At 38.9% G+C, this 15,468-nt stretch overlaps 1 protein-coding gene across 4 annotated transcripts in view; it reads right to left on the reverse strand.

The window, feature by feature from the left end:
* Nucleotides 1–7,053: 7,053 nt before the first annotated feature.
* gria4a (glutamate receptor, ionotropic, AMPA 4a) overlaps nt 7,054–15,468 on the reverse strand; it is a 68,442-nt gene continuing 60,027 nt past the window's right edge. For 2 of the 4 annotated variants that reach the window (XM_014329784.2, XM_005948892.3), the window contains exon 17: nt 7,054–12,268. In XM_014329784.2, the coding sequence (XP_014185270.2) occupies nt 12,104–12,268 (165 nt within the window). In that variant the 3' untranslated portion in view covers nt 7,054–12,103. The remainder of the gene's footprint in view (nt 12,269–15,468) is intronic. The other 2 variants (XM_014329786.2, XM_014329785.2) reach the window with 1 other exon arrangement.

The raw sequence follows: 15,468 nt of genomic DNA on the forward strand, positions 1-15,468 counted from the left end.
TTTCTTTGTTAGAGTTCTCTTTTATGGTTTATGTCTCTGTGCATCCTTAGTTGCTGTCTCCCCTGTCTGCGATATCCCCGTGTCCAGTCAGTGTCTGTCCTGGTCCCACGTCTCTGTTCTCTCTGTTGCAGTGCCTGCGTGTGAGTCTGTGTCTTTAGTTCAGTCTGTGTTATGTTTCCTGTTTTATTTTGAAGGTCCATGTCTGATGTTAATGTATCTGCTTTCGCTTCCCCTTGTCTCGTTAGGCCTGATTTTCCCCAGCTGTGTTTCCCTCCTATTACCGATTCCCTGATTGCTCCCTCTGTGTATTTAAGCCTTGTGTTTCTCTGTGTCCGTGTTGTGATCTATTCGCATCTTGCTGTGTGTTCTGGCCATTTGCCATTTGCCATTTCAGGTTATTTGGTGTCTTCAGTTTATTATTTGTATTCCCAGTTTTGCTAGTTCTCTGTTTGCCATCTAGCAATAAATCTGAGTGTAAGTTCACCTTTTGTCCAAGACGGTCTGCACTTTGGGTCCTCCTACCACTCCTGCCTGCACACAGCCCTCACACGACAGGCTCTGCTAATATAGATCAGAAACCATAGTGTTGCAGGGAGGCAATATTTTTTCATAAATTTTATTTAAAGCTTCTCACATGCACGAATTCTGTTACTTTTTGCAGTCAACTGCATATCTGAAATCTCCCTTCAGCAGCTTCTTTCTAACTTCCTTGGACTCTCGTGAAGTAAATTTGGTGCCATGATGGATTTGTATGTAATCTGACATTTGACCTCGACTCCCAGTGCGTGTGTTACTACTGTCAGAGAAATCAGCAATTAGTTGTCACAGTGTGCAGAAAAAGCTAAGACAATCATCCAGAAGCAAAGTGTTTTTGTTTTTTTGTAATCAGTTCCATTTGATTTACTCATAAATCGAAACTGAAAATATTTTAGTCATTCTTTTTCCATTGGCATTAAATGACAAACAATCTCATTTATTATTCATTCAGCCAGAAAATTTGCACTAATTCAACCCTGAAGAATCCCAGCTGTGAATTTATTTATTGTCATCTCATTTTTTGTGTGCGGCTACTCCAGCTCTGTACGCGTATAGGTAGGTAGTATGTACTAGAGTAACCCCACTTCTTAACAGTCTTAAAATATTCAGACCCTAGCAGCTGCAGTGGCAACAACAACAACAAACCAGCACAACGGTGAGCTGCCTGTGTGTGCTAAGAGTGTTGGAATTTAATCTTCTATCAGATCGTGAGAAATGCCTCAAGAAAAAGAGAGAGCAGGGGAGGTGGTCATAACGGGAAAGGAGCTGTGGATGACAAATCACGGTGTGACAGGGATTCCCCCTGAGAGACGAATGCAAAACAGGAGAAATAAGATATGACAAGAGGAGGGGAGGATAAAGAGAATGAGCAGTGAGAGCAGAGGAGAAATGAGGTGGGGCCAAGCAGAAGGGGGATAATGCTGAGCGTAGGTAAGGCAGAGGCTGAGAAAGATAAATCGTGTCAGTAAAAATAAAAAGGTGAAAAGGGTGCTGTCACTCTGCAGTAACAATAAAAGAGGCAGACGGGAGGCATGTGAGCGTTCACATGTGGGCATTTGCACACGAAGGTGCAAGGTTAAAAGGGCGGTGGAACTCCACAAAACTGTTATTTTGCTTCATCTTCAAGTAAATGGGAAATACTTGTCAGTAATAACACAGCATGGTGTGCGAGCGCATGTGTGGGTTTCTGCGAGAGCGTGAGTGAGATGGGAAATAATGGGAAATGCTTGTTGGTGATAGCTCTGCATTAAGAGTGTTAGATCCCCAAGGACTGAAGAAAAATACAACCCAAATGACAAACTCACAGCAGGGAGTTTTTAACCCCATAACGGCAGGTCTACAGCGGCAGAGACTGAGACATGTTGGTATCACACAGGGCAGACACATAAGAAGTCCTGTAAAACTTAAAAAAAACCCCAAAACCTCCATCTGTCTCTGGAGAAAAATGGATTTCTCAAAACCACTGATTGAGCGATTTCATTTTGGTTTAAAATCATGTAATGGCACGAGTACAGACTCAAAAATCCAACCCTTTTTTAGTTTTTAAGTCAAGTTAATGGACACAGTAATCCTTATCTGCTATGATCCTTTTGCTTATTAAGTGCAAAGCAAAAAGCAGAAAATATGTAGAAACAAAACACTAAAATAGTTCCTGAAGCTGCATGCAATCTATAGACAATTAGATGATATCCATGAACTTATTTCAGTTTGGTGTGGTGTTAAATTCTCCACTGTAAAAGTATTTTTCTTATTAGAGAAACTCAATGAGTGCAAAATCATTAAATAATCATTGTAACTTCTGGTCTTATTGCCTGCTTTTATATTGCTACTTGCAACGTGTTTTATTTAGTATTTACATGTAACAAATCTATAAATAAATATAAATTTGAATTTGAATTAATTGATTTTTTTTTAACGCTTTGCTCTGGGGTGCGGATCATTTCTCAGTAGTTCATGGTGAAACTGTATCCTTCTCAGTTTGGTTGGACAGTGATGGTCTTTAAGCTGCCAGGTCCCTACTCTGTTCCCATTTGACTGTAGCAATGTGAGCATAGTGCTGGTGATAATACATGAAAAGCTAGATCTTTCTGCAAACCTCCCTGCTCCATGGCGGTTAATGGCTGTTTATCTCTGTGCCAGAAACTAGTCTAACGAATCCTGAGTAAACTGGGCTGCGTGATGGTCTGGCTGAGGTATGAATGACTCTGATTAGAATCTCACTCAAAGACAAGAAACCCTCAGGAAAAGGGTGTTTGGTTGGTAGATCTGGGATTAAATACAAGGTTAGTAAACCCTGACCTTGAAATCCTAACACTTGTTTATGTTGTGGATAAGCCTGCATCAAAAATACTACAATTATTGTATATTCACATGTTGCTGTTTGTGAATAAGTGGGGATCATGTGTCATGGCTCCTGCACACTCTATCTTTACCTGAAAAAGAGTATTTGTAAAGAGAGGACTATGACCTGCTGGCTGGTACATGTGGATAAAAGCAGCTTTGGACTATGTCAGGACTTGAGTTGCCTAAAACTGTGTGTACTTAATGTCTCATAATGACTTTACACTCTTAAACTTGCTCTATCGGGAGATGTTATATACTTGTGCCTGTTGTACCTTGGCAGTTAAGTGTTTCATTAACTTTCCTCAACATTAAGTGCTAATTTATTCATATAAGTCAACCATGTATTTTGTGCATGTAGTAGTTTTACAGATTTAGAAGTGGAAAAAATGCAATAACCCTTTTTGCCTCTGTACACAACTATAGTAGAATTTAAAGGTACAGTGTGTATGATCTCACCACTAGATGTCAGTACAATGACTGCACCCACTTTAGGATTAGTAAATGCCAATAAACAATTCACCCAGCCGACAAGAGAAGGGTGGATGCTTCGTTTTGTTTTGTTTTTTCAGGAGCAGGAGGATAAGAGAGACTGGAGGAGGAGACTGTAGCTTCACATAGTATGAACTGCAGACTTAACACTTTGGTTGCTGATTTGAGTTACTGATGTTTGCATTAAGAAAACTGTGCTATATTAGCTGTGTTTTGATTAAGGTATCATGTTATATTATTGGGAATGCCAAATGCTACAGTGGAGAAAACTTTGATATCACTCATGACTGGAATATGTTACTATTAACCTTAGCAGGCCACTGTAAAAAGTCAATAAATTTTATAGAGGAAAATCGCCAAAACTTTAACAATACCTATGAATGACTTGCCACATTCAGAATAGAGATATGCAATAATAAACATTGGTCCACGTGATTTAGGTTCTCATTGAAATAGTAAGTTATTAAATGTAGAATATAATTGACAGGGACATGTGATAGGATGTGGTACTGCAAAAGAACAAGAGCAAAGTAAATAAAGAAAATATTGTGTTTAGTTTGGATAAATTCAAATTAAAATGTACCATTACACTCAGAGGATCAATTGAATAAAACATATGCAAAATTTGTATGAAGTACATGACTGATAACTGTTCTGTCCTGAGCTTTGTTTCTAAGCACCCACTTGACCACACCAACAGTTTCTCGCCACCACAGGGGGTATTGCAAAGAATAGGGAGGAATATCATCAAAACTGGGAAAGGTAAGCCCCGAAGGGGGTGATGACACCATAACTTTCACTTATGGTCAAATTCTTAAAATTTGACCCCAAACTTGAAAATTCTTCAAACATTTAGAGACAGAGTGGATAAACATAATGTCGCAAACCACATAAGGATGGAGCATTTGAATCAATAAGATGGTGAAATAACACGCAGTAAAATGTGGATCATGTTGATTATGTTTATTCCAGTGTGCAGAGGAGTCAATTCCCTTCACAAAGTTTATAAATTCACTTGAACCAAAATTAGGAGCACCCGGTGCTGCAAGAGTTAATAGTCACAATACCCAAGGATAAGCCTGGGGCTCGCTCGGGCCACTTCGGAGGTGGGGTGCCCCCGGCCTCTCGGCCTGGGGCTCGGTCACTCAGGCGCAGCTGGCTGCCGGCGGAGCTCACGGGCTCGTCACTGCAACTCCCCCTGGCTTCTGCTCCGCGGCTGCTGAGTGAGCCCTCATCTGGGACTCTCCTCAGCTCTTTCCGGGACAGTGGCGCAGCTGCCCCTCTGTTGGTCTTCCTTGGTCTCTTGTGTTCTGGGGGCCTCTGGATGTCTGGAGTTTTGATCTCCTCCATACCTGCCTCACGCCCTGGAGGACGGGGCTGTGGCCCCCCCACACCCTCTAGCAGATTATTACATGAAGGAACCTTTTAAAAAACAAAAAAAAACAAGCGCGTCCATGCCTCACAGGTGTACACACGGGTGATCACACCCACAAACTACACCCTTTTTGGCTCCTACCTCAAAGCACACTGTGTTCTGTTGATCTTATGTGCTGCACAATAATGTTTAATATTTAGTATTTACTGTCATATTCACATATATCATTGTGATGTTGTTTATTCTATTACTCTTGTTCTCTTCTGCTTGCTTTTCTTTTTTCTTTCTCAGCAGGTGATCCAGGTGATTGATATATGCATTTTTTTTCCTCTGCCCGTTCTGTTGGTTTTTGTCTTTTGCCCTTCTCCCCCGTCCCTCTTCTCAGCTGTTTCTCTTTCCCTCTTTCTTTCTCCCCTTCTTTCCCCCAGTCAAGTCTGTCCCGTATTCAGTAAGTGAAAATAAAATAAACAATAAAAGGTGAATCAAATGGACCATTACGGCAAGGCTGGGATGGTCAATTTGGTAAAGTAAATCCGTTGGGCATCTTTCTTTGCCTTTAGACAACAATTCTGATGGCAAAAGAGCCAAACGGGACAGGCCAAAAAAAAGAAAAAAAAAAAAAAAAAAAAAAAAAAAATAAGCACAAGAGCATGACTGATATGATGGGACTGGGATTTTGCTACACTTAATTATTGCAGACACAACTAAAACTATAACTGAAACTAATCTAAAACTAAACTAAACTAGCAAACAATTGGTAAAAACTGATTAAAACTGATATAAAATTGAAAATCTGAAGTCGAAGCTAAATAAAAATAAAAACTAATGAAAATTGCAAAACTATTACAACCCTGGTCCAGACTAAGATGGCGTTGGACATCTTCAGGGCAGAAAAGGGTTGGTGTGACCAAGGTGTGGTTTGGCTTGTTGTATGTACATTTCAAAATGTTACAGCTCTGGGTGGACCAGTTACCAGGGCATGGAAGGATGACAGACTTTATTGCATGGGAAGAAGGGAAATTTCCGGGATTGAGGATCCTCAGGGATGACAAGGCTGGAGCAACGGTACTCGAGAGAAGAATTTCTGATACTTTCTGAGATATGATGTCACTAACCTTCTCTTTTAATTGTCTAGCTCCAATGAATTGACACATGGGAGTGTGTCAAAAAGGGGGGAGTTGAGTCCGAACATCAAACAATGGTTTTATGAACATCTTATGACGTTATTTCTGTGGTGGTTAATAATTTAGCTATGGTAAAACTTAAGCTTATAATGTGTTACACTTAGAAATGGTTCATTAATTTTTGATTTCTTTTACACATACATAGATTATGATTAGAATAGGTCCTGAACATAATATTTTAAACCAAATTTGAATCATTAGAACAACAATGGATAACAATATTAGATTATCAAGGCTAGGGAGAGAGGTGTTTTGGTTTTCTGTCTCTTGCAGAGAAAGGAACAGACACCAGATGGGGACACGGAGATGTGAGGACCCTTCACAGCAGAGACAGATGTAGGGACTGCCGAGACAGCAACTGGGGTCAAGTGTCATGGCGTTTGGGCTCCTGGAGAAGATGGATCCCATAAACACAGCAATAACCATGAAGGGGTTGGCGAAAACCAGGAACACCAGACCAACGGGGCTCTTGGTCGAGGAAAGAAGCTGAGAATCACCCAACTGGAAGATACTGGTAGCTGCAGCAATAAAAATGAAGGTTAAAAGCTCCTTAGACAGAGGTTCTAGTCTAAGTACATTTGAAAGGTATAAGGGGGCATTAAAATGGGAGTGGAGAACTGGAGCACCAAAATAAAGCTGTGGGAGAATTGGGGAGTGATGGGAGTGTCATCTGTAACTGCTGTTATGGTCGTAAATCTAACTTTGCTTGCATCTGAACTGCGTGAACACAGAGGTCATCCCACATATGGTCCACCCGTTAAAGGGGGACAGAGGGCCTCAGGACCAAGAAGAACTGGACCTTGTAATGCTGGAGTGTATGTTGTAAGTGATCTCTTTGAAGAAAAGAGATCAAAGGGGGAATTGTGATATTATTCGGTTATCATATGTTACCTTATATATGTAATCAAAGTAGTTGAATTAGAATACTGCTGTAGATCATATTATACCCTTTAATATAGAGTGTGTGAGCTGTATGTAGTTTAGTTCTTGTTATACTTTTGAGTTAACAGAACATATTCACATATTAGTTTATTAGACAAGTGTGCATCACTCTGTATCCTTGACCTGCTGTGAATGTGTTACATGCTTAATTGTTGAATCATGAAGAGAAGATTGTAAGCAGGAGACTCTGTGTCTAAGACAGGGGAGATAGACAGACCACATTCCATACCCCCACCTTACAGAAAGCAGAGAGACAACTGCCGAGGTCATAACTTAGGCGCTGTAACAGAGAAAGAATGTGATGTTTTGGCTTTTACGACTAGATGGGGGCCACTAGAGACTATAAAAAGCTGAGCAACCCGTCACCATTTTGAGACTTGCTGTGACCCTCTTCAGGCAGCTCTCCCCATCATGATGGTCCTTATGCTCATAAGTGTTGAATTGTATGGAAATAAATGATTGTTGATTGAGCATAAATACACCGAGTATTGTCCTTCCTTCAGCCCAAAGATTCAAAGAATTGGGAGATTTCAACAACATACAGATTGCAGTCAATTGAATTCTGTTTTCTTATCTCTTCAAATAACAGTGGCAGCTGAGGCAAAAAAACTGGCCACAGTTAACAATCAATATGTGACTGAAGATGTGATTGAGGCTCAAAAGTAATTATACAGATAAAAGATCTGTAGATGATTCCAAGTGTTGTGTTTAATTTGGATTTGGTAGATGTTAACTGTAGCTCTCAGTATGAGGTCATGCCATCATTAGGCCATAAAAACAAATCTATCAGAGAGATAGACAAACCTTAAGGGTGGTAAAATCAGCGATCTGTTATAGTCTTAAAAAGACCTAAAAGACTACATGTGTCAGCTAAAGCAGATGCAAATTATTTACTTGGTTAAGAAAACCTCAACATCAACCTAAGTGAAGAAGACTTTTAAGAAGGTTTGAATTTCACTGTTAAAGTTGACTATCAGATGCCTTCCTGAATATAAATACAGAGAGTTTACAACAGGGTGCAAACCACTGGTTATGCTCAAGAACAAGGAGCTCAGATTAGACTTTGACATAAAATGTCTAAAAGACAGATTAAACCAAATTAAACTTGTACCAAAATGATGGGAAGAGAAAAGTATAAAGACTGACAGAAACAGCTCGTGATTCAAAACATAGCACATTACCTATCAAACATGGTGAAGGCAATGATAAGGCATGGGCATGTATGAGTGCCAGTGGAGCTGTTGACTCTCGTTGCTCAGATTCAGCCAAGTGCTGCAAAATTGAACGGACAGCACTTCACAGTGAAAAGGATGATGACTCAAGTCATACACAAGAAAACCAAGCGTTTCTCAAGGCAAAAAAAAATAAAAAATCTGTATATTTCAATGGTGAAGTCAGTCACCTGATATGAGTAGAGCATGCTTTTCAATTATTAAATACAAAAATGGAGAAAGACCCACAAACAAGCAGCAACAGAGCATCTCACGGGAGGAAACACAGCATTTGGTGATGCTCAGGGTTTCTAGACTACAGGGATCGAGTTCAAATCACTTTCATGTAAAATAAATAAATAGATAAAAACAATAAAATTGATAAAATTAAATTTTTTCCAGTTACTTCTGAATCCCTGAAAACTGTGGCTATAAGTTGATTGCAATTCCAAAGTTAATCCAGTACTTTTGTTGGGAGTCTGTCTAAATCTGTCCAAACTGTAGAACTCCTTGGCTTTCTTCTTTCCTTCTTTCTATGTTGCTTTTTTCTCATGTTTCATACTGCTTAGTTAGTACTTACCTCAGTCCAGTTAAGTATATTTGACTATGGATCTTTCATTGTGAAACAAACCATTAAATAAAGCGATCAATATCAATTTCATCATCTGGTTGAAAATGAATCCACCGTTCTGCTGTTGGAGGTGTAGAATTGAGATTACTGGATAAATAAGCACAGACAGAGACAGGAGATTGAGCATTGATGTTTTACTAGAAAAAAGAAAACTGATGGAAAGAAAGAAATAAAGGAAGAAAGAAACTGTTAAAGCCAGAGCATTGACAACCCACCGGTCAGCTTTTTGCTGTCTTCGCACAAAATCTTATGCTCTGGTGGTGAAAAATAAAATAAATGAAAAAAAAGAAAGAAAAGGCAACAGTATCATGTGAGGTTGAAGTGTCTGGTGTTTCTGGTCTAGTGAGCTGGATTAGTGATAACTGTAAGAAACCCACTATTTGAGCATTTTTTCTCATGCTGGATTGGTGCAGTACTTCTGCAGGCTCCTGATCCCCTCGGCCGAGAAGTGAGTAGAAAATTTCTACTTTACTGGTAAAATTTATGGATAGTTTAAATCTGTTGTCTGAAATACATGTAGATTCAAGAGGTTCTTTTCTGTTTATGTGTTTGTCTGTTTGGCTTGAATAGATCTGATGCAGGACTAATACAAGATGAGGTGCGAGTTCAACAGACAAGGTTATGATACAGAAGGAAAGCAACGCTGAGAACGCAGAGCTAGAAGAAACTCAGATTGTCAACCGGTGTCTCAGGTTCTTGATTAATCTCTAGCCTGTTACTTTGCATTGGATTAGGGCAAGAAATTGAAATATTTTCAAGAAATCATTCTTGAGATGTGCTATGTACAGAGCTTTTTGCATGTTAGGGGAGACACGAGCCAAAGGAAGACAAGACAAAACGTGGGGAAGGAACAATGATGGCCTAAGCAGGTGAGAGGTAGGGTAAAGGACAAACTATAAAATAACAAAATTGGAAGGGCAAAAAACATAAACATACAGTATCGGGCTGCATTATGACACAGATCTTAAGCATCATGCTTTAGCTGTATTGCAGTATAATAACTGCACTAATTTACTTCCCTTATTTTTTTACCAAGATATCCTCAGATATTAAAGGATCAGTGTGCAGGATTTAGAGTGCTTCTTTAAGCATGTTTTCATCATTATATAACAACCTGTACCTGGGAATGACTGTGTTTCATTACTCTAGAATGAGCCCTTCATACATACACAGGAAGCAGCTCGTCTTCATTGGATATTGCCAGGTTTGGACCAACCAAATGCCAGAGGGCCTTTGTGTTTTTCTGTTGAAATGACGTTGACTGTAAGTTTGTTGCTGGTTGCAGTCTCCAATCTGACAGCCAGATGTCACTAACACCTACACACCGGTCTGTAATGCAATATGCATTTTTCTATTTTCAGGTCCCCAAAAATGTACCGTACCATATAGATTCAGGGGAAAACATAGTCCACTTATTGAAGCGCAAACCCGTTCAGTTTGAACATGAATGTGAACGAAACGCGATGACAAAATGTGATTTAAAAAAAATAAAAGCACCATTAGTGCTACACTTTTGAAAATGCCCCAAACTATTTCCCAGCAGTACAGCAGTCAAACTGATCTACCGCCTCTACGTACAGTCATAAACAGTGGCATTTTTACATTGTTTCAAGTGGCTTTGCAGCTAACAAAACATAGATTTGAGGGGGGTAAAGACACTATTAGACAGTGTAAAGCAGTGAATAACTAATGGTTCTATGGTTTGAGCCGACCGCGTCTATGCAACTATGTATGTGCGCATGTTTCCATGTGTGTGTCTCTGTGAGTGCCAGATGGACATTCAGTGTTGTTTCGGACACATGAAAACGGTGGTATTTCAATATTTTCAAGTTATCAAAAAACAGCCATTGAACAGAATGTATGCCATGGCCTCTGACAATCAGTGATCAATGTTTTCTATAGCTCTCTATAGGCTTTTATATATATATATATATATATATTTATTTATTTGTATTATATATAATATGTAGATTTATAAAAAAAATTTCATCTTAATTACAAGTAGTGGCATTTTTTATATTCATTATTGCAATGAATTGTTATCTAAGATGATTAAAAAAGACAGGTGAATTCTGTTTTGCTACGCAGTTATTTACAACAGTTTTAAAAAGCAAGCTCTCTGATATGGTACCTTTTCCCAGCGACTGGAAAAAATGGAGGATCTCAAATAACAACCAAACTGCCCATTTGAGTTGAACTGAATTGGAAATTGTCAAAGTTGGCCTTTATAGTTCAAATATCCTTTTACCTTTTACAGTGGAAAATGAATGCATTCCCACATTTTTAAAGATTTTTACCCAACGTATTTCAAACGTCTCGCTCATTTCGTCTGCAAACGTCTGTAAGATCCCAGTTGTCAGGCTGAGAAACACTTTGTTAGGAAGCCATTTGAGATCTGCCCATGTATTTCTTTTTTTTTTTTTTTCTCTATTTATCAACCTCACCCACTCGGGAAAATAAGTATTCATCACTTTGCTATTTAGAATTTCTACTGTCATGTTGATGCTGTTGATGAGGGGCTCCATGAATTACCACGTTTTTTTTTTCTTTTACAAACCCCTGTGTAGTCTGTGTTTTGGAGGTTACTTCTGTTCTATATCGATTAACTCGCTGGTTTGGGGAGAGAAACCATTCTGTAAGCATTTTCATTCATTTTGAGCAGTCCATGGCTGAGTAGTCCAAATGTTCAAGCTTACAGTTTTCTGGTCTTCTAAGGGTTATACTAGCTGGCACTCTTCGCAGGCAAGTTAAATTGATGACGACCGTGATGATGATTATGATGAAAACAATGTTTGTCGTCTTAGTAAGGCGCTGTTAAGGGGGTGTGGCTTATTGTCCAATGACGAGAGAGTGGGAGCTAAGTAGTTTGGTTGTCTGTTTTTTGTTTTTTTTCCTCTCGTCGGCTGTGGTCATCATCTTTATCACTGTCATCATCATGATCAGTTTTATGGTCGTGTTCACAGCTCATTGTTCATGGGAATCTGTGCTGGCTTTCCTGTTGGTTCGATGATCTCGCGATATTGGCATCCTCTCAAAAAAAAAGATAAGAAAGAAAATTAAAAAGAAAAGAATGCTGCAGGCAAGTGTGACGCCATAGTTGTCCATTGCTCTGTTTCTACACCGTTCGCTCCACAGTTGTATTCATCAGTCTTCTGTAAAATGAGTCAGTGGCAGCAGGAAATGTGAAATGATGATGCGGTGTGTGTGTGTTTCATGTAAAAATGTGTTTCTCTGTATCTGAATATTTGAGCTTCTGTTGCTATGATCATGTACGTGCGGGTGTGTGAGAATATATATATAGATCTTTTTGTATGTAAGTGTGTGTTTGGGTCTTTGTCGAAGTCCTAGTATGTTTGTGTGTTGTTAAGGCACGGCAGGTGTTTTTTGGTTTTCAGGGCAGTCCAGAGGAGACCACTGCAAGGCCGGGGTGTCGGAGGGAGGCGTGGCCAGCATGCACAGCTTTGGGGCAGTCTGGCGTCAGGACGCGGCCATTCTCCCCCACACTTCCTGTGATGGACAGACGAGCCTTGTTCCGCATGGCTTCAGAAAAAGACAGCTACATGAGGAGAGATGAAAGGGAGGACAGGAGAAGGGGAGGAAATAGCAGAGTGGAGATATTGTTTGAGAAAAAGAAAACACTCTCATAAACAGAAACACCACACAGCAAATGCAACAACAACTAAAACGACAACTTTCTGTAAAAACACATGCACAAAAAGCACTTACACATGCATGTGCCTGTACACACACTACACATATTAGGCTCACAAATACAAAAAAAAGGTCTCAGGGCGCGATCACGTAGACATATAAAATATTTGAAATAGTTAAAATTATATTGAGAAGGTTTCGCTGTTTGGAGTTTGTACATAAGCAAACCAGTGCTACAGGAACCAAATAAAGGATTTAATTAATTATCAAGCTAATCAGAGGCAACTCTGATGATGGATTCTTCTTTTAAATAATTGATCAAATAAAAATTTGAAACATTTGCCGCTTCTCAAACTGATCATGTACTTAATTTCCCTTTTACACTTGTTATTATTATTATTATTATTATTATTATTATTATTATTATTATTATTATTATTATTATTATTATTATTATTATTATTATTCAGTACATGTCTTTGTATTCAAGGGTGTTTAACAAAAGTAACAAAGACATTAGCCTGTGGTTGGGTAAATTCTAGTCAGCATCTTTTTGATCCCTCTAAAAAGACCATTAGATCAACATATAAGGAAAACACGTTACAATAAGAGACACAAACAAGTGCTTGGTTGTAGGAATAGAAGCTGTAGTAGTAAATGAATGAATAAGGAGCAACCCAGTAGTTAATGAGTTATTCATCAGTTCTACCCTAATAATGCCTGATGCTGGATTTTATAGTATAAAAATGATTATTTACCAAATACCCAGCTGGGAGACGCTACTTAACTCAGCAGTTCCTTATTACTTCAGGATTGCTTCACCGTAACCTCCCCTTCAGGTGTCCCCTAAATTAAAGTAGTTAGTAAAGTCGTACGTGGCTAAACAAGTCTCTTATTGTAAAATGCTGACCAAATATGAGACATGAAGCTTATTCCTTTTTTTAATTATTAAACAAACCAAAATAAAAAAAGGGTCATGGATTTCAGTTCAATAGCCTGGAAAATATCAAATTTTGAAATTGCACTTGTTAAAGGTGACCTGTAGAGTTCTCGTGTAAACAAACTTCATTTAAAAAGAAAAAGTTTATTCATTACTTTTTAAAAACTTTCATTCATTGAGGCTGTGGGAGCGTTATAAAAGCTGCTAATAAAAGCCTAGAATGTAGGCTTCTTGTTATGTGACATCTTGACCGAGTGTGCTATGTAATGCATGCATCTGCAAGCAGCTTTGCATCCCACCTCCAATCCATCTCCTCCTTTCTTGTTGTGTCCGACTTAATCAGTAATTTGCTGTTGTCCTTAATGCCTGCTTAGATCCATATCAAGGCTCTTGCTTGTGCTCAGCCTTCCTGCAGCTTTCCTATATGCAGATGGAACGGCAGGGAGGAGTGCTCTCCCTGACTTATGCTTTCCACATATGCATGAGAAAGGGTAGGGAAGTCCCAGAAGAGAGCAATGCTCTCCAAATATAAACCACTGCAAATGGAAATAACATCTTTACACCACAGTGGTGCTGACTGAACTCTAATTTACATTTTACTTGCTAGCACTTCTTCTCTTTTTTGTGAATTGCTGTGCTAAGCGATTACTAGCAAGAGTACATGTGCATTCTTGTGCATGATGCAAACAAAATAAAATAAAACAAGCAATCATACATTGTGGTACTAATGATAAAAAACGCGACAGGAAACCTTTAAGTTTGTTTTTGACACCAAATTAGAGGTTATCTAGAGAACGATGTAAAATGTTTTGATTTGATGTTAGTATTCATTTGTATTTTAGAAAATAAAAAGCTCTAATCCTCTTTTTGAATTACGTTAAACAGATGAGGTGTGAAAGCACCCTAAACTGCACATTCAAATCTCATTAAGAGGCTACCACGCTGTGCAAATGCTACTGTAGCATACAGAGGCAGGCAACAATCCACAAACATGTACACTATAGACAAGAAGGGTTTGTGTTGTAGACAACTGCATTTCATAGGTGACCATGCGTTTTTGGGTTCTGGGTTTCAGTAACCTGACAGACTCGGGTGTGGATTTGGAAGGACAGGATTGAAATGGTGAGGACTTTGGAAAGACAGAGGGACAACGGGAAGGAGTGATTTTTCTTCCAGGGTTTCAAATTCATAGAGAGGGAGTGACTGGCTATACTGCTCAGAGTCGGGTGACACTTCACACAGATGAGCTACTCTGGGATGTTTTGTTTTCTTAAAATTTCTCGCCTGCTAAATCATGTTAGAGGTTTTCAAACTGAGTACACTGAACATCTAGAGGCAATAATCTGTTTAAACGATGCTAGCAAAGAAAAATAGTACATTCTTAATCTTAAACTTCGAATCAGGTGTTCTTGTGTGAACTTTTGTATACTTGAATTACAAGATAACATCTGAAAATAATGTTGTGTATTATTTAATTCCCCTTTCCGTTGTATGGCTTTCTTATTTTAAGGGTTGTGAAGTGTAGAATTAAAGAGAAGACATGGAATTTTTAAATAACCTATGCATTTAATTTCTTTTGTGTGGTACCACTGCTCTTTGAAATATTCTTGTATGACTGATAGCAGACCATAATCATTTGGGGAATTGCTGTTAACATCAGTGTTGTTACTTTTGAGTGTGGTCCAAAATGGTCCGCTGTGAAAGTGGTTTGTCTTTGGTGAATTCTCCATCGTATTCAAAACTGTCAGCTTATGTCAAGAGCCAACATTCAGTGCGCATTTAGCTCTCCTTATTTTTGCATCCTCTGTATCGATTTTGCTGCTTTCCTCAAGGTGAACATCAAGTATGACCTCATAATGCCTCTAAATGGTTTCCTACGCACTGAAATGTTCAGTGTTTTCTGTTCACTTTAGTTAATTGCTCCTTTATATAACAATAAACATGAGTCATGTTGCAACCACATCACAGAGTAGCTGTTCCATATGAAGTACTTGCTTCATCAATTATTCGTCTGCATTAAAACTAAGTAAGTAACCGGGCTGTTTTGAAATTGTCAGAGCTGGAAAGCCAAAGTGCCTTTTTTGTCTGTCTGCAGTAAGGATGCACAACTCCAGGTATTGGATGACACAATAGAGACGTAGAGTAGATGATACACAATATCAACT

Source organism: Haplochromis burtoni, unplaced genomic scaffold, assembly GCF_018398535.1.
Source record: "Haplochromis burtoni strain Fernald_Lab_line unplaced genomic scaffold, NCSU_Asbu1 Contig_623, whole genome shotgun sequence".
Classification (NCBI taxonomy): Eukaryota; Metazoa; Chordata; class Actinopteri; order Cichliformes; family Cichlidae; genus Haplochromis; species Haplochromis burtoni.